Source organism: Pavona decussata, unplaced genomic scaffold (assembly GCF_977016875.1).
Source record: "Pavona decussata unplaced genomic scaffold, jaPavDecu1.1 SCAFFOLD_253, whole genome shotgun sequence".
Taxonomy (NCBI): Eukaryota; Metazoa; Cnidaria; class Anthozoa; order Scleractinia; family Agariciidae; genus Pavona; species Pavona decussata.
Window position 1 is genome coordinate 127,210 of NW_028145656.1, and position 24,930 is coordinate 152,139.

General features: G+C 37.4%; 1 protein-coding gene across 1 annotated transcript in view; it reads right to left on the bottom strand.

The window, feature by feature from the left end:
• The window catches only part of LOC146456887 (uncharacterized), a 38,270-nt gene extending 21,081 nt beyond the window's left edge, over positions 1 to 17,189 (bottom strand). The window contains exons 1-10 of the mRNA XM_085092509.1: positions 17,032 to 17,189; positions 14,342 to 14,676; positions 13,890 to 14,025; positions 12,882 to 13,216; positions 11,487 to 11,622; positions 9,916 to 10,250; positions 5,565 to 5,700; positions 2,851 to 3,182; positions 1,010 to 1,145; positions 2 to 324 (exon numbers count right to left, since the gene is read on the bottom strand). Coding sequence (XP_084948635.1) covers positions 2 to 324; positions 1,010 to 1,145; positions 2,851 to 3,182; positions 5,565 to 5,700; positions 9,916 to 10,250; positions 11,487 to 11,622; positions 12,882 to 13,216; positions 13,890 to 14,025; positions 14,342 to 14,676; positions 17,032 to 17,158 — 2,331 coding nt within the window. The 5' untranslated portion in view covers positions 17,159 to 17,189. The remainder of the gene's footprint in view (position 1; positions 325 to 1,009; positions 1,146 to 2,850; positions 3,183 to 5,564; positions 5,701 to 9,915; positions 10,251 to 11,486; positions 11,623 to 12,881; positions 13,217 to 13,889; positions 14,026 to 14,341; positions 14,677 to 17,031) is intronic.
• Positions 17,190 to 24,930: the final 7,741 nt, after the last annotated feature.

A 24,930-nucleotide genomic window follows, 5' to 3' on the forward strand; every position in this document is an offset into this window, starting at 1 on the left:
CCTTTGCGAAGTAGTCTGTTGGTTCCTTGTAAAAATGAAAAGTCACCCCGTCATCACTGTACTGTAATATGTACTTGGTTACCCACTGCTTAAAGTAGGCTGGAGTCCCCTGAGTGGCTATTCCTGTCACTGTGGAAAAATTTCCTAGGTCTATCTGAAGCCATTGATTGTGATCGTTTCTTAAAGTCGTCCAGCCGTAAGCTCCCTGCCGCTTGAAATTTAACCTGGCATTTCTGGCAGCGCGAATGTCATCCCATTGTGAAGAGGCGCTTATCTGGGCATCAGAGATTGCTCCATTCTCCATACCAAAGGGCGTTGTGCAACCTGATATGCTCAACCAAAAATATTGCAAGTGGTCAGAGAAAGTTGTTTATTAAAACTCAGATTTCTGCTTCCATTAAATCAAAGTATTTACCTTTCAATGATTACTTTCAATTTAAAGATTACACCAACAGTTACGAAATGTGCTGGTCTTCTCAAGGATGTTGTTGACAATGAAGGTGGGCCTAGACTCTAATTGGTGTACGAAATCCAAAGAGTATGACCGTTCAAACAAAAAGACTGTTGTGCAGTATGTTCGGCTGAGTGTGCATGCAGCGCAAGGTGGTGCAGTAAATGCGATTGCAGGGGAAGACCTGTTAATACGATAACCTTTGGCTCATACAGCGTTGGAGACAGTAACCTTGTAGTCTGAGTGACAAGTTTTTTCGCTTTGATCTTTTTTTACGTGAGTTTTGTAGCTGTAATATCTTGTTTGCGTATCAAAAAGGGTATAGAAAGATTGTTTTGGGACCTAAAAATGAGCAAGTATGATTTATTAGTCATGATTAGAAATCAATGACGTTAGAGGAAAGAGACTTCGCGCGGATTACATCGAGCTCACCTTCCAATGATTTATGTCGTTTTTTCATCCCGAATACCTTAGGCTCATTAATGTGACAGACAAACAATAAAAATCACCCAATTGCTTCCAACGATATATTTACTAAGATAGAAAATGTACACTCACCAGCGCCAAACACCTCCACTCTTAGGCAGTTCCAATTATGTTGTTTAAATGGATGGAATCGAATATATCTTGTTTTTACTGGCATTGGTAACACATGTTTGTCGACAGTGTTGTTGCCGCCTGACCTGTGAAATACCTGCAAATATACAACAACCAGGATTAAGTATTAAAATCTTAATGTCTTGCTCTCTCCCACTGGAGGATGTTAAGGCGGGCATGATGTTTGGGAGGGTTTTATTTATTTATTATTATTTTTTTGTCATAGGCAACAACAAACAACAACAACAAAAGCGTTTATTTAGACACGATAAAATTATAAGATTACAGCAAATTTCTGATGGGGTCAGCAGGAGGTTTTTGAAAGGAATCATTTTTTTATTTTTTATTTATTTATTTATTATTATTATTTTCTGCGGAGATGAGAACAAGGGCGACAATTTGTTATTACAAAGTGTGACGGCTTAATTTATTACAAAGTGCGACAACTTGTTATTACAAAGTGTGACAGCTGTTTTATTACAAAGTGCGACAAGTGTTATTACAAAGTGTGACAGGTATTACAAAGTGCGACAGTTTTATTACAAAGTGCGACAGGTATTACAAAGTGCGATGATTATTACAAAGTGCGACAGAACAGCGTTATATATTTTGGAAGGACTTGCATGGGTGTAATACTGAATTTTGGATACGGTACCATTTCTTCGTTCAGAACAAAATGAAGAGGTCGGCTCTAATTCCAGAGGTCTTGACGAAAGAAGAGGAATTGAGCACAGGAATATGCTTCTTTTGTCTTAGAAAAGGGAATATATGTTTCACGAACACCGTTCAGGCAATGATCAGTTACTTTCCCTTATATTTTACTTTGTGACCTCACGTCACAAATCAGAAGCTTGCTCATGGTAACCCAAATGTTACTGCAGGAAACTGATTGCCACGTGTGGCATCGTTTTTTGTACTTCATTAATGTTTAGTGTAGAAAAACATTCTGAAAGGAATCGGACACACATAATTTGTTTTGGTAAGTTTAACTGAGACCAGGAAAACTGAGGGGGATGTTTTAACTTTCTTAGAACTTTATCTTCAGAAAACATTTCATGAAAATAGTCCACAGTAAACGAAAATCTGGAAGAGAGGTCGTAAGTTGTCAGGTAACGTACCTGTCAGTGATATTTCTAGCTTAGGATCCTTGGTACAAAATGGGAGCACTTTTTTATTACTTATAGGATGTTTCTGAAGCTTTATACTCGCGCAAATGTCGTGTACATGATTTCAACGCTTAGCAACTTTATTAAAGAGAATTTCACTTACAGGCACGAAAGTAGAAACTACTTTTTTGGGTAAACTGGGCGATAATACAAACTTTTGTTTGTTCTCACAAGCGCATAAACATTTAAAAACTTCCAGAACAGAAGTTGTATATCTTCTCTTCTAACCTCTCTGGTACCAGTAAACGTCAATGACTATGAGTAAAAAGCAGGTCCTAATTTTGGTTGAACGTTTTCCAGCATTTTCTGGCTTTTCTGAGTCACGTGACGTAATTTACTACACAGATGCAAAAATTGAAACCTTTTTTTTTTTTTTAAGGTCTTCTGATTTTTAGACGAAAAGCTTAGAAGACAGGGACGACATCTGCCTAAATTTACTTGGAAATTAACGTACCAAATCAATTGATCAAACCGATTGTTCGATTTACGTCCGGAAAAACAGGTACGTTTGCAACAATTATTTTGGTGCCTTCGATTTTACGTGTTTTATTTTGGAGCACTAGGGCACAATTATGTCACATTAACTTCAACTGATTACAGGCAGTTCTTTCTGCTATACTAGGAAGAAAATCTTACCACTTCCGTATCATTTGAATCTTTGTAGGTCGTCCAGGTATTTCCGTTAAATGAGTAAGACAGCTTGAAGTCTGTTGTCCATTCATTGCCATCTATGTCTCCTTGGGTAGCAACAGCACACACCTGAATTGATTTCCCAAGATCAACCTGCAGCCAGTCGTCAGTTCGCCCGGCTTCTTTTGCACACCATCCATCACCCCTGTTTCCATTAAGTCGACCGTAAGCAGCTTGGAAACGAATGCCATGCCGTGAAGAAGCTGTGAGCTGACTATCAGAAATGATTGATGTGTCGGATACTCCTACAGGTTTCGTGTTGCAGACATCTGCGGTGACTGGAGAAAAGATAGACGTATAATTAAGTGTAGGCAAGTATAATTAAGTGAAAGCAAGTATAATTAAGTATAATTAAGTGAAAGCAAGTATAATTAAGTATAATTGAGTGAAAGCAATCTAGTATCTACAACCGTTGGTTCAGTAAACATGCGCAATAACAATATTCATGTATAAGCCTGGTAAGGTGTTCTTGACTAGCAGAACAAGATTGACATTTCTTACACTTGTGTTTACGTTTTTATACTTGGTTTCCACGTGACGCCATTAAAACCGCGACGCCTTCAGAATTTAGATTTACCTTCAACAGGGGCAATATTATCTCAGAAATACATCTTTTACAAGTTTTCAGCTCGATTACCTCCACCCTTTTGAAAATAGAACACTTAGAATTGTAAGCGTTTTCAAAGTACGTGAGATCAATTTGGCGGCCGTGCTTGCGTGTAGTGAATGACACACCTCGAGTGATTTCTAGCATTCTGAGAAGTTTTAGTATCAGGAAAAGTATCTATGTCAATATTCCAAAGTTCAGGAGGGAAACACAACCGCTTCTGTAGCAAAAAGTACAGATGTCTTCATGTTAGTGTCCACTAGAGTGACTTCAATATGAGTCTCCATACTGAGCTCTTTAATAAATTTATGTTGAACATTTTGACAATTAACTCAGTATGGGATATACCGCACTAATCTGAGACTTCTTGACTTCATTCATTGAACAGATTCGATTTTATTTTAAACGGAAAACACCCTGGGTTCAGTCCCGGGGGGTCTTTATTTCAGCTCCAAGAAATTAGGCAGCTAATGTTGCATGGTTTTCTTCAATCCTTAAAGGGGAAGTATCATGGTGTTTTTGACCTCTTTTGTTAAAAATGGTGAAAAAAGACCTTCACTTTGCTGCAAAATAAATCTAGAACAACGAGAGGAGAGAAATCAACTCAATTCTTGACAGGAACAACACGTACTCTGTTCTATCACATTTTGGAAACAAAAATACGAAAACTTGAAAACCACAAGCCTAACATTTTTCTAGTTTTAATCCATACCGGCCTAGTCTGTCTCTGGCCAGAGGTAATAATCGACAGTTTAATTCACTGCACTGGGTGATAATTTATAACAAAACTAGACAATAATTTTTTCTTTCTGTTGTTACACAAACATTTCTGGGTTTGGAAATGACATCAAATTTTCGTGATACTTCCCCTTTAATGTCGCGAGTTTCAAAGGAATATATAGTTAGATATGCTCCTTGGCTCATGCCTTGTTGAGCACTCTATCTGGAGTGTACCATTGTCGCTAGCGCGCATGCGTAGCTCATTAGTTTACTAGTTTGTGCAATCTGACATGGTACGATGATACCACATGTGTGGGATCGTCTGAGGTAGCTATATAGCCGCTAACTTCAACTTCAGCATCAGCACTGCACTGATGAGGCCCAGAAGGCCGAAACAGTACTGTCTGCAGTACTAAATAAAAACAGACAGTTTATTAAAACTTAACTCCATAAGCATCCTAATAACCTCTACTACGTATAAAAAAATCAGCTGTATTTCCAGCAAGGTTGTATGATAGTATAGTGGTCATCAGACCTGTCTAGTCATCAAGGGGGTGGGGCAATAATTCCGCTCAGAGCGACACGACTTTTTCTTTTAACTAATACCACCAAGCCGTTGTTCGTCTTTGGTCTATTTGAATATGTAACTAGCTTGTTATACATATCTGCTAGATTCATTTTTTTTTTAAGGAAACCCCCACTCTTTAAATAAATTAACGTTAAATTTCCGACAGTTTACCGTCAATTTGTTGTCGGAGTGGAGGTTCCCTTTAAGGTATGCCTATTAGTCGTGACGTTCCTCTCAACATTACACGAAGGAAGCTATAGCTTTCTACCCGCGAAAAGGAAAATGGCAAACGGCCAGATAGCATCTGCTGTTTGCGGTAGAATGTGATTCTTTTTTGTAATACCATAACGCACTCGGCAGCTTTTAGTCTTTTCTCTTTAGCTTGTAGTGACCACAGTGAAAGAGTTGGTGAGACTTAAAAGGGAACACAACTTCTCCGAAACAAAAAGTTCAAGAAATTAATGTGCCCTAGTTGATATTTGTTGATTTGTTTTTAACCTAGCAAAGAATATCCAATAGGACTGATATAAAAATAATTATCAAAAAGTGTCAAAAATGGTTTGAAAGAAAATGGTTTTTGTTTCTTTCAAACCATTTTTGACACTTTTTGATAATTATTTTTATATCAGTCCTATCCGAAAACATTTTCAAGTGTCACGCATCTCCAAGGAACTTTCATTTCTCCGTTCAAGAATATCCAATACCTAGCACAAAACATACATATTTACTGAATTTCAAGAACTTAGAGATAAAATGTATACTCACCATTACCATACACCTCTACTCTAAGGCAGTTCCAGTTATGTTGCTTTAATGGATGGAATCGAATGTATCTTGTGTTTACCGGCACTGGTAACACATGGTTGTCAATTATGTTGCTGTCGCCTAACCTGTGAAACTCCTGCAAATATACAACAGCTAATGGTTAGTTACAAATATTTTTATGTTCTCATTGATGTGTACCATTTGAGGTGGCTGAATAAATTCGAAGTAGTTATGGCTCGGACATCTTAGTAAGGGACGGATCAAGGGGGTTATTTACTTTTTTGATATGGAGGGTTTGTATGGGTTATATATAGTCAGCTTAGATACCATTGATTAGTCTAAAACAAAACGAAGAGAACAGGTGCTAATCCCAGAGGTCTTAAAGAAAAGAGGCAATGATCCCAAGAAAATATTTCCTTGTTTAAGTAACTGGATTTAATGTTACCAGAACACTATTTTGTTCATAATCAGGTTATTTCCCTCACTTGAGGTAACAACAATTGAGCCTGCGAAAGACTTTAAATGATTGTTTGTTTGACTGCTCGATTAATTAGTAGTAGAAAGTCAGTAGTAGTAGTAGTAGTAGTAGTAGTAGTAGTAGTAGTAGTAGTAGTAGTTGTAGTAGTAGTAGTAGTAGTAGTAGTAGCAGCAGCAGCAGTAGTAGTACAGTCTTTATTTAGAAAGAGTAATACATAATAGTTTCTAAAACTAACAAACTTGTAGCCCTCAAGACTAAAATCACTTCAAATGAATTCAGATGTAAAAAATTAGAATGCACAAATTACAGATACACAAAAAAATTAAATTGCAATAAACAAACACATTACTATGGTTGAAAATTATAAATAGAAAATGATTAACAGAGGGTTAATGTAACTTTTCTTAAAAACACAAACAGTTGCTTTCGTTTTTAACTGATTGATTGATTGATTGATTGATTGATTGATTGATTGATTGATTGATTGATTCCCTCACTGACTGACTGACTGATCGACTGATTGATCGATTAGGTCATTGATTCTTTAGCATGCCCGTTTGAGTCCTCTAAAGTAAAAAAAAAAAAGATTGAAAAGAGACAACGGGTCCTTTAGGACAACGCAAATTTTGTATTTCTGATTCTCTTCTTTCATACACTCTTGAGATCCACGTTTTAATTAATTAAGTACCCGCTAACGTCTTCAAGCAACTTCAAGAAGAAAAAAAAATTCACAATTTAAGATCCTCATAGTCAATTATCATCTAGAAATAGAATTTGCTCATACTTATTCCCACAGCTTCTCTAGGCGAGTAAGTAACAAATATCAAAAAGAATCGGACAAATTAACCTTTAACAAAATTTATATGATTCCTCAAGGTTATCTGTTTTAAATAGAAAGCAAGGTAGAGTGCCAGCCTCTCAACAAGTAGTGTTCGATGCCATAGGTGACGTAAGCGAACAAGAACAACGGTTACAACCAGTGGATGACTGTCAGTCCAGCATCCAGACTACGATGCTTTCAATCTTTGTAAGTTGTATCGGGACCAGAAGCTCGGTTAATTTAGCGTTGATCATGAAGTATTAAAATAAATTTGCAGCCATTTTGAAATTTCTGTTAAGTTGAGGGAGATGAAAAAACAACAGTAGCTGCTGGTCGAAAACCCTGACAGCACTGCTCAGAGAGCGTTTCTGCAGCAAACGCTACGGTACTTGAACCGATTAAGGGACTGGTCAGCGATTAAGAAAAACACAACGTAGTGGACAGTGAATTTACGACATTGATTTCGATCGCAATCCATCATATTATTAACATGAAGAGTAATTGTTTATAACTTGTGAATTAGAAAGTTTTGAACTCCTTAAAAGCAAAAATCTTAAAGTATGATTTTCCTGTACGTTTTTTGTCTTATGCGACACCATCACCATGTTAAACTGAGAATGAAATCATCGTATTTTAAGGCGGGAGATCTCAAATAGACACTATAAGCGTCTAAGTAAAAAGGTCGTCTTAAAAACTGCTTTTAAACTGATCATCTTAATGTGAGAGGCGCTTATCTTAACAAACAATGAGCAATTTTAGTTACATTAGCCGGAGACGATGCGGTCTCTATTTTAAGTCGTTTTTTGGCCTTCTGGAAATTTTAAGATTTATAAGAATGTTATAAGATACTACCATCCTACATAAAGATGCAATACGCCTTAAGCTCAAACTAGGTATGCTTAGCAATTCAGGTGTGTTTAATTTAATGTAATCATCTATAAAAAAGTAGCCTGCGTCGCGGACAGTCTATACAATCCCTGGTATAGTCCGACTGCGAAACGGCTCCAAAAAGCTTGTTCTGGTATCCGCCAGTTTGTAGGGATATCTGTATCCATTTGTGATTGGCTTAATTTCTAACGCGCTCTGTGATTAGACATTTCCCTCTTGAGCAATCACGTAATACTCTGCAAAGCTAAAAATAAAATTTGTAGAAGTTGCAGTACAAAAACAATTTATTTGCATACCAAAAGGTCAAAGAGGTTATACCTAATTCCTCAATTTTTTGTAATTTATGCTGTCCCCTTATAAAAAATAATGTACGAAAGAGTTTTGCTCGTAAAGGGATGGAAATAATTCGACTTTATCGCCGAAATCGCGAGTCTCGATTTATCTTTGAGATCGATCGAGAGCAGAAACTGTGTTGCGAAATTGAAGAAACGACGAGGACTTCTCGAGCAAGTAGAAAAGTTAGAACTCAGAAGCCTGAATCAAAGCGAAGTTTCACTAGCATTGAAACGATCAGGAGAACTCAGTATTGGTGATCAGGATGGTCCGACCTCCAAGAAAGTCAAATTATAGCTACATACCATAGTGTAATACAGTGAGCCTCTTCGATAGCGACTCCGATTAACATCTTTTTTAAGCTTTCACAATAAAAAATGCTTCTCCAAGATTCAGTGGAGAGCAAACACTCAGGATCTGTGCATGTTGCATAAGCTCCTCGTCCTCGTTGTCTGTCATAGCAATCGCTGGAATTCCAATATCATCACTACAATGACACTGGAACAACCAGGCCTTTCGAAAAGAGCGTCCGCCGCAATTGGAAGACATTGGAATATTGAAGGTTTGCCATAGCCAGTCGGCAAATTCACAAAAATATTTTGAGCTACAGACAGAAATTCCCGATCCGAATTTTCTTGTTCTGGCAGAAGATTAGCTTTTTCGAACTGCTCTTCCACGGCTCTAAACGCTCTTTCCCAACTTTCTTCCGAAATAGCCTTCATTTTCTGTTGATTCTCACCGCTAAAATATTTCACAACGATCGATCCATCGATCCAAGGAAAAACCCGGGGAAGTACAACAAGTACAAATCGTAGGATCGTGGTTGGAGAAAGGTGGAAGAGCAGAGTATTGCGTGATTGCTCAAGAAGGAACGACCAATCATGGAGAGCGTTCGAAGTTACGTTAATCAGAAATGGTTACATATATCACTACAAACCTGCGGAATACCAGAACAAGCTTTTGGGAGCCGTTTCGCAGACGGACTATAGGTCTTTCAAGAGTGACAAGTCAGGGTCTCGAGTGACAAGTCCGGCTGCAACGCAGGCTAATAAAAATCCGCTTTTTCAGTTGGTAAAAAAAAATTACTTTAAAAACAACCTCTTCCATAGAAAATCGCTGGCTCACTACATTTCTTTGAAAAAACCAAATGATCCTATATTGAAAACAGATCGTTCAAAAATTCCCTACCCTCACCAAGCATCCAAATTCTGACAATTCTTTAAAATTATAAAATTGCTAACTTGCTTCACGGATGCATTTCCTAATCGAGAATTCAAACACAATGAAAGAGATCCAGATTTCAGGAAGCCTTCCCAGATTGGTTCATTTAAAAAAATGCAGACCTCAAAGGAAACAGTCAATTGCAGGAGGTCTTTTAATTTCTGATTGGTTTATTTCGATCCAAACTCTGCACGACACTTCAGACAAACAAAGTCTGGAAATTTGATCAAACTCAAACTCACTTGTAATAAGCTGTTTATATTCTTCAAGCAGCGAGAAGTCGAGAATTTTACTTTCATTTACAAGACATTCAAGGTGACAATTTCAATATTCAAGGGGGAAGACATCTGGATATCATACACGGTCTAAAGCCCCGGGATAAACGTTGTAACTTAATTTCAAGAATTTAACTTCAAGTTCAAAAAAACTTCTTAAAATAAAATTTTAGTTTTTTTACAGAGAATGCACTGTACTCTCCAGAACTAACAGCCGCAAGTCTTGCAGAATTCACGATCTCGCCGCTGAGCTTGAAGCACAATCTGGGCTGCAAAAAAATTTAAATCAGAAAATTTTAAGAAAGTTAAATTTCTATGCGAGGAAAAAAATCTAACCATTTCCGTCCCATTTGAATCTTTATAGGTCGTCCAGATATTTCCGTCAGAAGAGTAAGACAGCTTGAAGTCTGTTGTCCATTGATTGCCCTTTATGTCCCCTTGGGTAGCAACAGCACACAATTGAATTGTGTTCCCAAGATCAATCTGCAGCCAGTCGTCATTCCTCCTGGCTTCTTTGGCACACCAGCCATCACCCCTGTTTCCATTAAGTCGACCGTAAGCAGCTAGATAACGATCGCTATACCGTGAAGAGGCTGTGAGCTGATTGTCAGAAATGACTGATGTGTCGGATATTCCTACAGGTTTAGTGTTGCTACAGACATCTGTAGTGACTAAAAATATTAATATATCATTAGAGTAATATAACTGGGAGTAATTACCTTGTTCAAACCGATTGTAATAAACATACCCAGCCAGTAGCAGCTGAATATGTAATGTATCAAACACGAGTAGAGAAGGTGTGTTTCCTTAGATATCCAAACACTGAGAACTAGGTTGAAAAAACGTAACGCAGCCGTGTTTTTTAAACGACTTCGGGGTGTTTGGATATGTGATGAAACGCAGTTTTGAGATATGGCTTCTCAAATGACCATTGATGCTTGGAGAAATTCAAGGCTAAAGTTGGCAAAATATTTTGGTAATTAGGAACACATATCCAAACCACGGTCAAGGCAGTGATTTTCTTTGTTTCTCATGATGGATGAACTTGAGAAGAATATATGAAACACACATTTGAATTACGGGTGAAATATTAAATAGAAGAAAGACTCTCCAAGTCATTTTGGCAACTTAAGAAGTTGAGAAGAGAAAGCCTAAAGAAAACTCAGGCTTAAACGATAGCAACAAATTTTATGGCAAATCCAGGCAAGATATTCTTGATTAAGGTAAGGGTACTTGAATTCTAATTTCTTACCGTCAGACTTACCCTTTTTCTTTGAAATGTAAGGACCACAATCTATCAAATCTTTGGTTTTGAAAATCGAAATATATAGTAAGCCTTGAATATTTTATAATCAAAGTGTGAATTCTTCTTGAGTTATGGAAGATTTTTCAGATTCTACTATGCAGGTTCAGAAACAAAACAAAAGTCCAGATTAAGTACACAAGACCCTCCTTAATAGTCATGCGTCCCGCACATCGCACGCATTAGGCAGTTTTTTATTAATAATATATGTCGGAAACATTTGACAATTTGTTATGATTTTTCCGAATTCGTAATGCCGGAAGGTTTCAATAGCATAATGCATTTCGTATGTAGAAGTATCCATTCTCTTTATGAACTAAACGCTGTTTACTTTCTTTACAATTGGCCAGGCTTCACATTATACACCACATACATTACTTTCTATCGTGTATATGTAATGTCCTCAGTAAGCAATATGGTGCTAAATCTTCTGATTAAGAACTAATTATAAATCTTCTAATGATATTCTGTAAAGTAATGTGCGACAGAAAGTTGTTGGTTTTTTTGCTTTTATTTAAGAGGGGACTTTAACGGGAACAAAAACAATCTCCTCGTTAGCTAGCGCAATTAAAATTTACCCAGAGCTAAGATGTAGTAAACTCACCAGCGCCAAACACCTCCACTCTTAGGCAGTTCCAGTTATGTTGTTTAAATGGATGGAATCGAATATATCTTGTGTTTACTGGCACTGGTAACACATGTTCGTTAATAGTGTTGCTGTCGCCTGACCTGTGAAATTCCTTCAAATATAGATACAGCTAAGGGTTACTTACTAATAACTAAATAAGTTTTCATCTTCCTGTTGGCACCCATGCATTTGAGGGAAGCATAACCTTCCGCAGTCCTTTTTTTATCTTTTTCATCGTAAGCATTGGAGGAATCAAAAAGGTTATTTACTTTCTGAATTATAGTTGAATTTTGTTGTAGAGGGATCTTTTTAGATGATAAAAGGGAAAGTATACCAGCGATTCGTATGGTTCTATTATACCCCACTCTTAGCTTCTGAAATTTGCTTTGACTACGAAGAAACAGGAGGAGAAATAGAAATAGTTATAGGAGAGCGGATGAACTGTATCAAAACGAACTTCTTGCGAATGATGGTGTACGTGTCATATTATATTTGGTGAATCTGACCGCATAGACACTGTCCTTGATTTATTCATATCAACAGTTAAAAAAAAAAAAAAATTAAACCCTTTTATTTAAGTGTCAATGTATTTAGCGCAGAGGTCTAATTGGAGACACTTTCCAGCTCGAATTGGAATTGAAAGGTGTTGGGACGGTTTAAACGTCACAGGGTAGTATAGAATAGCGAGATTGTCTCCTTTATGTGCAATCGCGTTTTACTTTTCGTCAGGGGCAAATGTAGACAATGCAGCATCTTAACCTAATTAGATGGAGCTCTCCAAGTACGTTGTTAACGTAAGATGGTGAACAGTGGAAAACAGTGTGGAAAACTAGTTTTATCGATTCCATAATATATTATTAACATAAGGATTATGTTGCACTGACAAACAGGTCTCCGGCTCGCAACGAAAAGATAACAATTGAAAGAAGACGGGGAAAGTTGGAATAAAACATAATCACATGACTCTCACAGTACTGAAAATCTAGACTTTCTCAAAGTACGTTTTCGTGGGAGTCATTTTTTGGCGTTTAAATATACCCGCTAGTTTGCCTTCGAATGCGTTCTGGTGATCATGGGCCCTTAAACTCGCATGTTATGGCTAGTGACGTCACATTGTTATCCATGGTGGTAATGAAGAAGAATCTCAAATTTGGAAAAAAGTAGCGTCGCGGGCACATGAACAGTGCGTTAGCTGCCCACTGATCAGGTTTTAAGATTACAGTGACTTGCTTTTGCCATGTGATACCCGGTCAGGTTCGGAAATCTAATGTTCGATTGCTTTGTATTGGTCAACTATTGTGACGAGTTACATTAACTAGGAGTGTTTAGCTATTGACTGTCACGTTTACTATACCAGGAAGAGAATCTTACCACTTCCGTATCATTTGAATCTTTGTATGTCGTCCAGATGTTTCCGTCAGATGAGTAAGACAGCTTGAAGTCTGTTGTCCATTGACTGCCATTTATGTCCCCTTGGGTAGCAACAGCACACACCTGAACTGTTTTTCCGAGATCAACCTGTAGCCAGTCGTCATTCCTCCTGGCTTCTTTGGCACACCAGCCATCACCCCTGTTCCCATTAAGTCGACCGTAAGCAGCTTGGAAACGAATGCCATGCCATGAAGAGGCTGTGAGCTGACTATCAGAAATGATTAACGTGTCGGAGATTCCTACAGGTTCAGTGTTGGTACAGACGTCCACAGTGACTAAAAAACGTAAAGATGTGGCTTTTAATTAGCGTTATACTAGTGGTAGCAATCAGCTTGTCCTAAGTATTTGGTTCTAATCATACTAAACTGATACTCCTTCATTACAAATCCACAAAACGGCTAGCTCTCAGTTGGCTGGATAGCTTGGTTGATTTGAGAAGTGCGCCCTCATGCCCACCCACCCCTGTTACAAGAAAAGTTGCAAAAACTTTCCAGATTGTCAGAACTTATAGAATATATTCCCTCGAAAAGAACAAAGAAAACCCAGCCAACTGAAAAATAAGTGAAATAAACTTTAATAATTTGTCAACAGAAAACAAAGACAATCACTACTATGACCCTGGTTTGGATATGTGCTCCTAATTACCATAAAATGTTGCCAACTTTAGCCTTGGATTTCTCCAAGAATTATGGATCATTTGAGAAGCCATATCAAACACTCGAAAGTGAGTTTCATCAGAAAGCCAAACACCTCGAAGCCGCTTTAAAAAAACTCGGCGGCGCCACGTTTTTTCAACCTACTTCTCAGTGTTTGGAAATCCGATTAAACACGCTTTCTAGTGTTTGATATATTACTTAAAGGCGACGTTGAAGCAATCAAAAATCATCCAATTCTACTCCAAATATATTTCCTTTATTCCAAGCACCCAGAGATAAGATGTAGACTTACCATTACCATACACCTCCACTCTTAAGCAGTTCCAGTTGTGTTGCTTAAATGGATGGAATCGAATATATCTTGTTTTTACTGGCACTGGCAAAGCATGCTTGTTAATAGTGTTGTTGTTTCCTGACCTGTGAAATTCCTTCAAATATACAAAAGCTTACGCTTAGCAACAATAATATTATGTTCCTGCTGTCGCCATTTTAACATGGGCAAAATTCGTTCGCAGGATTTCTTTTTACGTTTTGTGCCTTAGAGAGGTGGAGGTATCAAGATGGTATTTACTTTCTGAAACGGAGCACCTTGATGGGTGTTATGCATGCTGAATTTTACATACCCTCATTCAATCAGCACAAAACAAAAAGGATGGGTGTTAATTTCAGAGGTCTTCAAGAACGAATGAAGTAAGCCCAAGAAAACGCTTCTTTTATTTGTTTTCCTATTTTGTTACTTCTTACCACTTCCGTGCCATTTGAATCTTTATACTTTGTCCAGTTTTTCCCGTCAGATGAGTAAGACAGCTTGAAGTCTGTTGTCCATTCACTGCCATTTATGTCCCCTTGGGTAGCAATAGCACACACCTGAATTGTTTTTCCGAGATCAACCTGCAGCCAGTCGTCAGTTCGGTTGGCTTCTTTTGCACACCATCCATCACCCCTGTTCCCATTAAGTCGACCGTAAGCAGGTTGAAAACGAATGCCATGCCATGAAGAGGCTGTGAGCTGACTATCAGAAATGATTGATGTGTCCGATACTCCTACAGGTTTCGTGCTGCCACAAACATCTGCAGTGTCTAAAATCGATTATTTAACGTTATACTAGTGGCAGAAATAAACTTTTCTTTAACATTTTGTTCTAATCTGACTTACTAACACTCTCCATGTCTTCGCGTATATAATGAATGAACAAAATGACTATCTCCCAATCGGCTTGATAGCTGGGTTGATAGAGCACTGTGTCGTCATGGGCTGGTTCGATCCTTACTGGAAACATACTCTCGCTAATTCCAGGGAACTTGAATATTGCAACAACTTTAAGGAATAGGTCTACTCATATTTCTGCTACTTGAATCTTACGATAAAAAAAACGAGTCGAGAGGGTTAGTAAATCTGCTTTAAAATCACAAATCACTGATTGAAATCGACCGATGTAGTCAACTCTCCAAGGATCAAAGGCTGCGCCTTTACTTGCAGCCGGACAGGTATTTTGCTTCCTACATGAATTGTAAAGCCTGGTTTACACGCACAACGCAAGCATAAGCATAAGCATAAGCATAAACACAAGGATGATAAACACTAGAATGTACGCTGACAACTTGTCACTGTTTTTCATTTTTCTTTCCTTGCGCTTGTGCTTATGCTTGCGTCGCACCGGTTTACACGTAGGTTCCTTGTGATTATGCTTGTGTTTATGCTTATGCTTGCGTCATACGTGTAAACCAGGCTTAAGGGTTATTTAACCCTAATGATATTAAAGCAACGATTGTTGGACGAGCGCAGCGGAGAAAAACTATAAGAGCATTCTGTTTGGTAAACAGCAAAGAAACGAAAGCGATATTCAGATTGCCAGATCAATTATTTTCAAACCCAGTTAGAATCAGAATTCAATAATATCCTTCCTTTTAAGCAAGAAACCCATACATTTCTTGTCTAACATTTTTTTTTTGTTGTTTTTCTTTTACATATAGCCGGCGCATTGGAAAAAAAGAAGGGCTTTTCGAACAGCTTCATCAAGAGAACACGATGACGCGACCACCAAGTTTGTTGTCGAGCGACATCTCATAATCACATGATGTCAAGTAACTAATTGGATAACCGCGCTCATATTTGGGCGCCGGAACAGCATGAACTATGGTTTGAAGACAGGCGTTATGTTTTTCGCGCCCCTCCCGTCGCGCGTCACTCGCGTCACTCGCGCTCCGCGCGCGTTCGCTGTCACGAACATGATGTAAGTGAATTTTAGTAATTTCGTGCCAAATTAATAGAATTATGACGTCATGTTATTTTGGACTTTGATAAAAGATAGGTTTTTCATAGCCTTCAGTTAGTTGTTGCTAGTAGTTGTTCATTGCTGTCGAGTTATCGAGTTATCGAGATTTGAGATATATACGCGAGAAACAAGCGACTTCGTCACTACGAATTTACAGGGTTTTTTTAATTTTATCGTCAACGATCGAGATTTATTTTGAACTTCCTCTAAGCTGATCGATTTAGTGGAGCATCATTCGCAAGTCAAACATCTTGTGCAACGTGCATGAAAATTACCTCGTGCTTGCCTCCGCTTGCCGGCTAAATAAAAGAGAAACGGTCATCGTTTATAACTAGCGAACGAGAAGATTTCTCAAGAATGATCTGTTTTCTCCGACAACTAACGGCTGGAAGTCTTTTTAAAAATCTCCCTACTTGGTTTCGAGTGTAACCTGGAGCGCGAAAAGTTAAAATCACAAAATTTAAAGAAAGTTTAATTTCTCCGTTTACTTAGTATTTCATATTTGCTACCTACTTGCCAAGACTGAGAAGTTGATGGAAGAGTTATCAGGGAAATCTTTTTTTAGATGAACATTGAATATGTATATCAACATATTGAATATTTCAGTTGCGTGAAAAATCGCTATCAGCTATCAATCGCCATTGTTACTGAATGGTATATTTTAGTGTCATAGTACGGTTTCGCGTTTATGCAAACAGTATTTACGGCTATGCGAATTAAGCAACTTATTATTTCTGTTTTTCAGGGGTACCCAACGGGTCGTTTCGGTAAATTATCTCCGTGTTGAAGAGCCTTAATCTCCTACAATTTTCTAAGGGGAATTTTTAGCACGAACCTTCGTGATACGAAAGGCCGAACGTTTTCGGATTGATAAAAATGTTGTTTCGGGTACCAAAAAAAGGTCAGCTAAGATTTTCGGAAAGGAAACAAGACCCAAGGTTTTCGGGAAATGAACAAAAATGCCCTTAAGTAATTTGGAAAAGACTCAAGTTCCCCTTGAATGACCAAGCAGATAAAAATATTATAGCGCTGCCTAAAATAAACCTACAGAGCTTTAAAGGTGCTCCAGATGGCCTAAAATAGCGTTTCAAAGGATCTGAGAGAAAAATATAGTTAGGTACCCCTGGTTTTTGTCTCAAGAAACAAACAAAAAGTGTACCTGAAGATGCACAACTATAGATCAGAATGAGCAGGCTGACAACTGTCCTTATCAACATCTCTCTGACGGGAAAAGACTCGTAAGCTGCAGAAACAAACAGTCGAGTAAATCTAAAGATTGATGTCATGTATATAATTAGTCCGGATGTTAGCTGAGGTCAAAGTATACGTGATTTACGTCTCCTCTCGTACCTAGTCTGTTACAACATCCTGTTGTTTTTACTGAAACTGAAGGCCGGATGTTTTTCCATTAGTCACGGAAAACGAAGATATAATCTTCCGAAACTGACATTCCGGTAGAAACCGACCAAAACTCTGCTCCGCGCAGTATGTCTGGGATCTGACTCTAATTCCAATATCCTAACTTATGAAACTCACAGCTATATATTAAATGAACATTATAGTGGATTTGTACTCTCGCGTAAATTTTACGTGCGTACAGACGTAGATTTAGCTGGCGGCTTTACGTACGTAAATAAGATAAGAAGCGATGAATGCGCCGCGTGCGTAAACATAAAATGCTGAACAGCGCTCAACTTTTTACTTACGCAAGCCGTTCATATGTCGCTTCATACTTTTTGTTTACATACGTAAACAACGGCTAAATTTGCGTCTGTACGCGACAGTGGAACTGATCCTCCTTTAAAGGATATGATTCCGAAAGACCATATGCCTTCACGTTAAAACAAAAATCTCAACTGAATAAGGCCACGGAAAATATACATGGATCACGATGGAGGTGAACATGTACATGATATAAGGCGATATTGGGGTTTAAACAGTGAAAACACATTTCCATAAATGGTCGAAAACATTGAGACATTATAAACAGTTTACTGTACACTCAAAATGCTAAATGTGGCAACTACTTCAGCTGGGTGGACAAATGCAACCTAAAGCAGACCTGTACATTTATTTGTGTCTGTGTACTTGTTTGGTTGCTTTTGTTTTTATTTAATTTTTATTTTTCATTTTAATTTATTCATTTTTTTTTTTTGTTGTTGTTGTTAAAAATTTCCTGAGACAGTGACTAAACATCTAGATATTTCTTTCTATTATTATTGATGACATGGCCGGAAAAACACTAACATTTTTTTCGTTCTTTGTTTTGGTCTTCCGGTTAGCAGTGTGCTATCTTTAAAACGAGGAACGGGAAATCCGAAAACGAGACCCCAAAATTGCGGTTTTGATGCATGCCAACTTCTTTGTGAGACAGTAATGGCAAGAAATATTTCTATTAATAGTTGAGACAAGTCTTTTAACAATTTAAATCAGACATTTCAAGTATTGGCATTCTAAAATTAATGCGAGGGCTTGGCGGTTACATTATGGACAGTATAAGCTGTTGGAAAGAAAAACCGATACATTCTACGTGATTTACGCCACTTCCTGGTCCGTTGCAACATCCTGTTGTTTTAACCGAAACTGAAGACCGGAAGACCAAGACATTGGCCACGTTTGTCGCGGAAAACGAAGATAATATATATATTTAGCCAAGCCTAAAAGCGGAGCTCCAATTTTTTTCATAGCATTTATAGAAATCTGCTTTTCGTATGAACGTAGTAACCTTACCAGTTCCTCATTCTTTCTGCAGTTATATATATTTTTAGTACATATGAAGCAAACTTCCCATCGACAATAACAATAATAATGTCATACAGAAGGCAAATTTATTTAATGCTGATTTGTTGTAACAGAAGGCATTTTTTTCTTAATTTTCCTTCACCGCGGTAAGGAGGAGGTGATCTTTGCGCTTGTGCCCCAATCTCGTCCCCAGAGCCCCAGCGCGTCAAACATGGCGGCGGAAGGGGCGAATTTAGTTGTCTTTGGCTCTTTGCTAAGTTGTTCTAGAGGTTTGGATAAAAATAGCAGTGTTTAGACGTCTTCTGCTACTAGGATGGTGGACAAAAATAGCAAGGATATTTTTAAGCGCTAGGAAACTTTGCAGAAGTTTTCTAGTTTGGAAGCGATCGAAGTTTTCCTACGCCTCATGTTATTTTTCCTGCGTGACTGTGTGAAAAATGTTCCGTTCTACAGCAGATTTGTTGGGTTGAACGAAAATTTTTAGTTTGATAACTGTCAAAAGTAGATGGGGTTTTGCTGTGTCGGTGGAAGGCGAAAGGTCCGACGGCTCTGTCAATCAAGGAGGTAAGATGTATGGATGCACATCTTTGTACTATTTGAAGTGTTTTTTTTTTCTGAAGAAAGAGCAATTTTCAAAAAAAATCTTTGATCTTTAATCAAGATAATGTTAAAATGGTAAGCTAATACGGACAATAGTAGGCCAGTGTTGTTATATGAAATTATGTGGTCGGTAACATAACATGCACTGAATACTAAGAGATCATTTCAAACTGCGGACCAATTGAAAATCGAGTCATTCATGTGGATTTACAAAATATTTTAGATTTCATCGTTTTCTACTCAAATTGAGTGATTTTTTTATGTTCAGGTTCTATTTGAGGGAGATGCACATTGGAGATGTTTGAATACAGGAGAAATATTTCAAGTCAAGTCAGCTTTGTGTCATTTTTCTATTTTCTAATACTGTACTTGTAGCTGATTAATTCAATAAATTAGATTAAGAAGCTCATTTTTTTTAAATTTGTTTTTCCCAGGTTGAAAGCTATTCTTGTACACATGAAGTTTTTTTGTTTTTTGTTTTTGTATAAACTCAAATTAGGTGCTCAGTTCCATGCCTTTGATATTGATTTGAGAGAGTCAAGATGTCTTTCTTGCTCTTAACTCTATCTAAGAATGCAGTATAATTTTCCCATTTGTTTTGGAAGGGATAGGAAAAACATGAACCTTTCATAACTTCCTGTCAATCACATTAATCCTTTTGTTTTGAGAGTGCAAAGTGGTACTGTTTTGTTCAGGGAAACCACAGCAGTAATGCATGAGTCAACAAAGGTGGGGATCTGGAAAAAACCTTGCTCAAATCTTGAATAATATCCCCACCCCTCGAGATCCTACATAAACTCAAAATATTACCTAATACCCCACCCCTGGGGTTTTAGCTAAAACTGTGGGCCCCAAAATTATGTCAAGCACAAAATATGTAGCACCTTGCACACCTTTTCACCTGTTTCCTACATGTAAATCCGCTAGCGTAGGTGCGGTTTTACGTGATGTAAAATTTATTTTAATCTTTTATGTAGGTATATATACAGGTCACTCATGTTGTATATTTGTAACACTCCCTGACGTTTGTCACACGAAACGTGTAGGACAAAATAACTTGTTTTACAACTGTAAGAGTTCGCAGACGTGCTGCTCACTAGTTTTATCTAAAAAATTTCTTTGACATTGCAGTCTGTTCACAAATCCCCACCCCCTCGGGGCAGCTAAATCTACTAAACGTTTCCAATGCCCTACCATCTCGGGTATGATTTTGTATCAAATCCCCTACTATTCCCTTGTAATCCCCACCTTGTTCCGGGGGGGGGGGGGTCAGGGTTTTTGTTGACTCGTGCATAATTGTCTGGCTCTTATTCTGGATATTGCAAAGTCAACATGACAATCACTTGGGCCTTTTGCTACTTTATATATATGAAAACTAGTAATAATCAAAACTGGATTAGAGTTAACGTTAGGTTCTCTCTCCTTTGCCAAGTTGGTGATATCATCTGCCCCTGCAAAATCTGCAGGGGGTGCCATATACATGTCCCAAGATCCTTTCATTCATGGCAATCAAGGTTGACTCCAATCTGTGTAAGGAGTGCGTTCTTTTGATGTAATTGTTGAATGCAATAAATGTCGTAAGTCTTATAATTTATTCAGCAGAAAAAATTTTTTTTGCAGTCCCTAGCCATCTGTAGCTGGTTTTTAAAGTTAGTAAATTGTTTGACATAAAATCAAATAACACTTGGGTAATTAAATCCTCAACTCAGTGTCCCTGTCAAAATCTTTACCAAAAAAATCCATCATGCAGTTAAGGGGTCAGTTATCCCCAGCAGTTTTTTTACACGTTGCTACATGAGAATACACTTGGAGTAAAGTAAAAAAAAAAAAAAAAACACACAACAATTAAGGGATAATGAAATTTTGTGCTGTGCAGTGCTGATGCAACTGGGGAATCAGAGAATTATATCTGGAGTGTAAATTTCTGTGTGTGAAGGAAACCACTTAAATTTCGCATTGCCCTAGTGAGTACATTTGGTCCATCAGTAATTAAACATTCTGGGGTAGTGGGTTTGAATCCTGCCAAGGTCAAAGAGTTTTTCTTTAACTTGCATGGACCACATTTCCTCACTGAGGTAATACTGAGAAGAAAGTTTACACTGCAGATTTTATTCTCTGGTTTCTCAATTTAGGTACAGACCTTGCTGTCCTTAAAAGCAAAATCCCAATTGAAGAAGTCATTAAACACTACACTGCTGCAGCCTCATCACTCAATCCAGCTTATGGATAGCACCTCATCTGAGATGTCCCATCCATTTTTACACAGCAAGATACCTACCATGTATCATTTAATAAGCATTCTGTAGAAATATTCCTTACTTTACTTTTCATCCTCTGGTTTTTCCGAGAAAAAAAAAAAAAGGGTAGGTACAAGAGTGCTTTTAAGAGAGTTGAGTGTGCATATAATAGTCGTCTTCTGAATTCACAAAATGATGAACAACTAATACTTTGCTTGAAATATTGCAAATTAAAAGCATTTTATTACTTCATTCTTCAAAACAATCAGTGGTTTAAACTGTTCTTACATAAATAAAGAAGAGTTTGCATAAGCCCAGTGGACAGAATGGAAAAGGAAAATAATATTAGTGTTTTTCCTTAATTGTTTCTGAAAAAGGTAAACCAGACTATGTGATAAGGTGTAGAAAACTGTAGCACTGGTCACTGACGTCACAAAACCCATGAAAAATAATCAGTTATTATAGGGTGATCAAAAGTAAGTAAAAGATTTAACAATTGACTTGGGGTATAACATTTGTTATAATGATATGTAAATCACTACAGTGGAATACCAATAATTGTTTTCAACCTCAAAGGGAAACATAATTTTGTTCCAAAAAAAGGTAAGAAATTTAATATACGACTGGATCTATCCCTTGATGGGGAAAGTGCACAAAAACGTTCACACAAGAATGCATAATTTACAAGTTTATGAACTGCTTCAACATTAGAACGTCCATTAACAAAGTGATTCTTGAGGCATACAGTGTTTTCATCACATCTACAGGTATGGATCTGTGATGGTAAATAAACAGCTTACATCAATTTATTTTTTGTTACAATTTAAACAACAGGTCTTAAACTCTACCAGAAAAGGTTACACCCGCTGTGTGTGGCTTTTGTGCCCAGGCAGTGGCAGATTCTTAAACAATCCAGAGGGAGGGTACATAATTTATGCAGATGAGGGCCTATGATGATTTTTATTTTTTCCCTTTCATGTTTTGAAAGGCCCCTCTCCCCCTCCCCCACCCGATGATGTTCTAAATATATTTTTTTCTGGCACCCCCTCATGAGATAGTCTGTAAGCCATTGTAAAATACCTTGCCCACTCCCTCTATCACCCTTTTTAACTTTAAAACCTCCTCTAAAATGGCTGATACAAGCATTTCTGGAGTATTAAAATTTTATTACATTTGCGAACTTATAATTAACTAATAAATTTCACTTTCAAAAATCGTTTACTAAAAATTAAAAGGATAAGGCTGATATTTACTGCATGACTCTAGAGAATGCAGTGGTGTTATGTTGTAAACCACATAATATAAAGAGCTGTTTGCTTTGCCAAGGAATCATTCTAATATTCCTTCATGCAAATACTTACATCGATCTAGCCCCATATAACCTCCTTTCTTGAAAAAAAATTTTCACATCATACAAATTGATTGTAACAAGATATCAATAGATTCTTTTTAAAATTCAATTCTTTTGGAGATGAAATCCAATAACGGACATTTTTTAATGTGGTCTTTATCATAAATACTGCATGGACAGTATTTATGATGCAGTAATTATTAATTTTTTAAGATAATGCTGTTGTCAAGTCAGGTTCAGAGATGCCAAATTGTCCAGAATTTGGAACTCTAATTACTGCATCAGGATTCATCGAGCACACAAAGACAGTGGCCAAAGGGAAGCTGAAAGGACTAATTCTACAGTTGGAGATGCCATTATCTATGGCAATTCTATAAAATGGGAATTTATATGTTCTAAGATTCCATGAAAAAACAGACAAGGGAATTTAGAAGATAACTGTGACTAGCTGACAATGAAAATCACAAACATAAAGAATGGAGAGCAATGCATGTCCAGAGGGTTGCTCATGACATAGCGTTGCGCACTGACGATGCACCTGTTCTGTCAGATGACATTTTAAAGGGAATTTGTAACAGAGGGGGAGGAGCAGCCGTTAGTTTTTTCTTCTTTTGTTAACAGGACCCGGCTAATCATGATTACACGAAAGCATCCAAAAGTTTAGAAAAACATGTCCCCGGCTATAATTATTTTGCTAAAATTTGTGACAATCACTATGATGTCGGAGAGTTATAACTGGAATTTGACAAAGACACCTGCAAGGTTAAGAAAGAGCAGCAATGCGCTTCATGTAAAAATGGTTGGCTGGCTCCACAATGGGCAGAATTCCACGCCCTTTCTTGGATAAAGAAAAATTAAGGTGTTTTTGAATCTCCGGCTACTTCTTTAGATGGAACAGCACAACTAGTTGATGACTTAATGCCTAAAGCGCAAAAAAAAAAATCCTTCAATGAAGGAAAGCTGAACACAGTGAAAAAAATTTAAAAAAAAATTACACACTTTTCTTCAACAGTGTGCCTTTGTGGTTTCTGAGGAGCTAGTTCAAATATACCTAGACAATTTAAAACATCTCCATTTCTCCAATTAGACTTGCGAGATCAAGCAACCGTCGAGAAGCGACGAAACCGAGACCCAATATATTATTGGCAAGAGTTACTAGACCTTACTACTATCTGGAGGGTTAAAATCTCTATGTTTTTGAACTTGACACAATTCAGTTGAGTTACTTGAAAAAACACTCCCTTCCACACACTGAGAAAAAGTTGAAAAATGAAAAGAATGGGCTAATTACCAGTCACCTACAAGAAGCAAGGGGACATGTTTTTGGTGAAAATGAAATCATGTTTTGATGAAAATGAAATCACACTAGTTTTACACTCGCTTTTAACATTGTTTAAAAAGACTTAATTTCAGCTCAGTCAAAAATACTCACACATCTAAATCTTTGCCGTTATACCCTATTATTTTAAGTATTTGTGTTTGTTCTCTGTAAAGATTGTCACAAATAAATGCTAAAATTAGAAATATATAAGCTTATGCGAGAAAAACTTGTCAGTTTATATAAACTGTAAGCTTAAGTTTATGTCAACGACACTGTGTAGCGAGACGTTTGTTTGACTGACTATTTTACCTGAGAATAAAATTTTCTTAAATGAAGCAAAATGGAATGAGATTAGAAAATAAAACTCCAAGGAAAATAACAAACATGGACCGAAAAAACGAGCTCAAAAGACTGCTGTTAAGTTAGCAGTAGCTAAAAGTTAAATGAGTTGCATGGTCAACACTGCAAGAAAAACAATAAGCTTATCTTGCAAAACAGCAAAGTTTTGTCAACAAAAATATACTGTCACATAAAAAGATATAAATATACTCGCCTCTTTGGAGAATTAACAGTCCTTTTGTGCCATTGCTGATTTTTTCGTTCGTTTTAAAACGTTAAGTGAGCGAAAAGTTTCACTTCAAGAGGAAAAATCCAACGTTTCGTCGTGTCGGAACAGATTATAAAAAGGATTTCTCTTCGGCCGCTCTTCATGATGTGGCGTTTCCGCCGCTAGTCGCCTTGCTCTTTTTCCGGCTGATGGAAGGCAAAATTGGACGAGATTAGAATATAACTCCAAGGGAAATAATG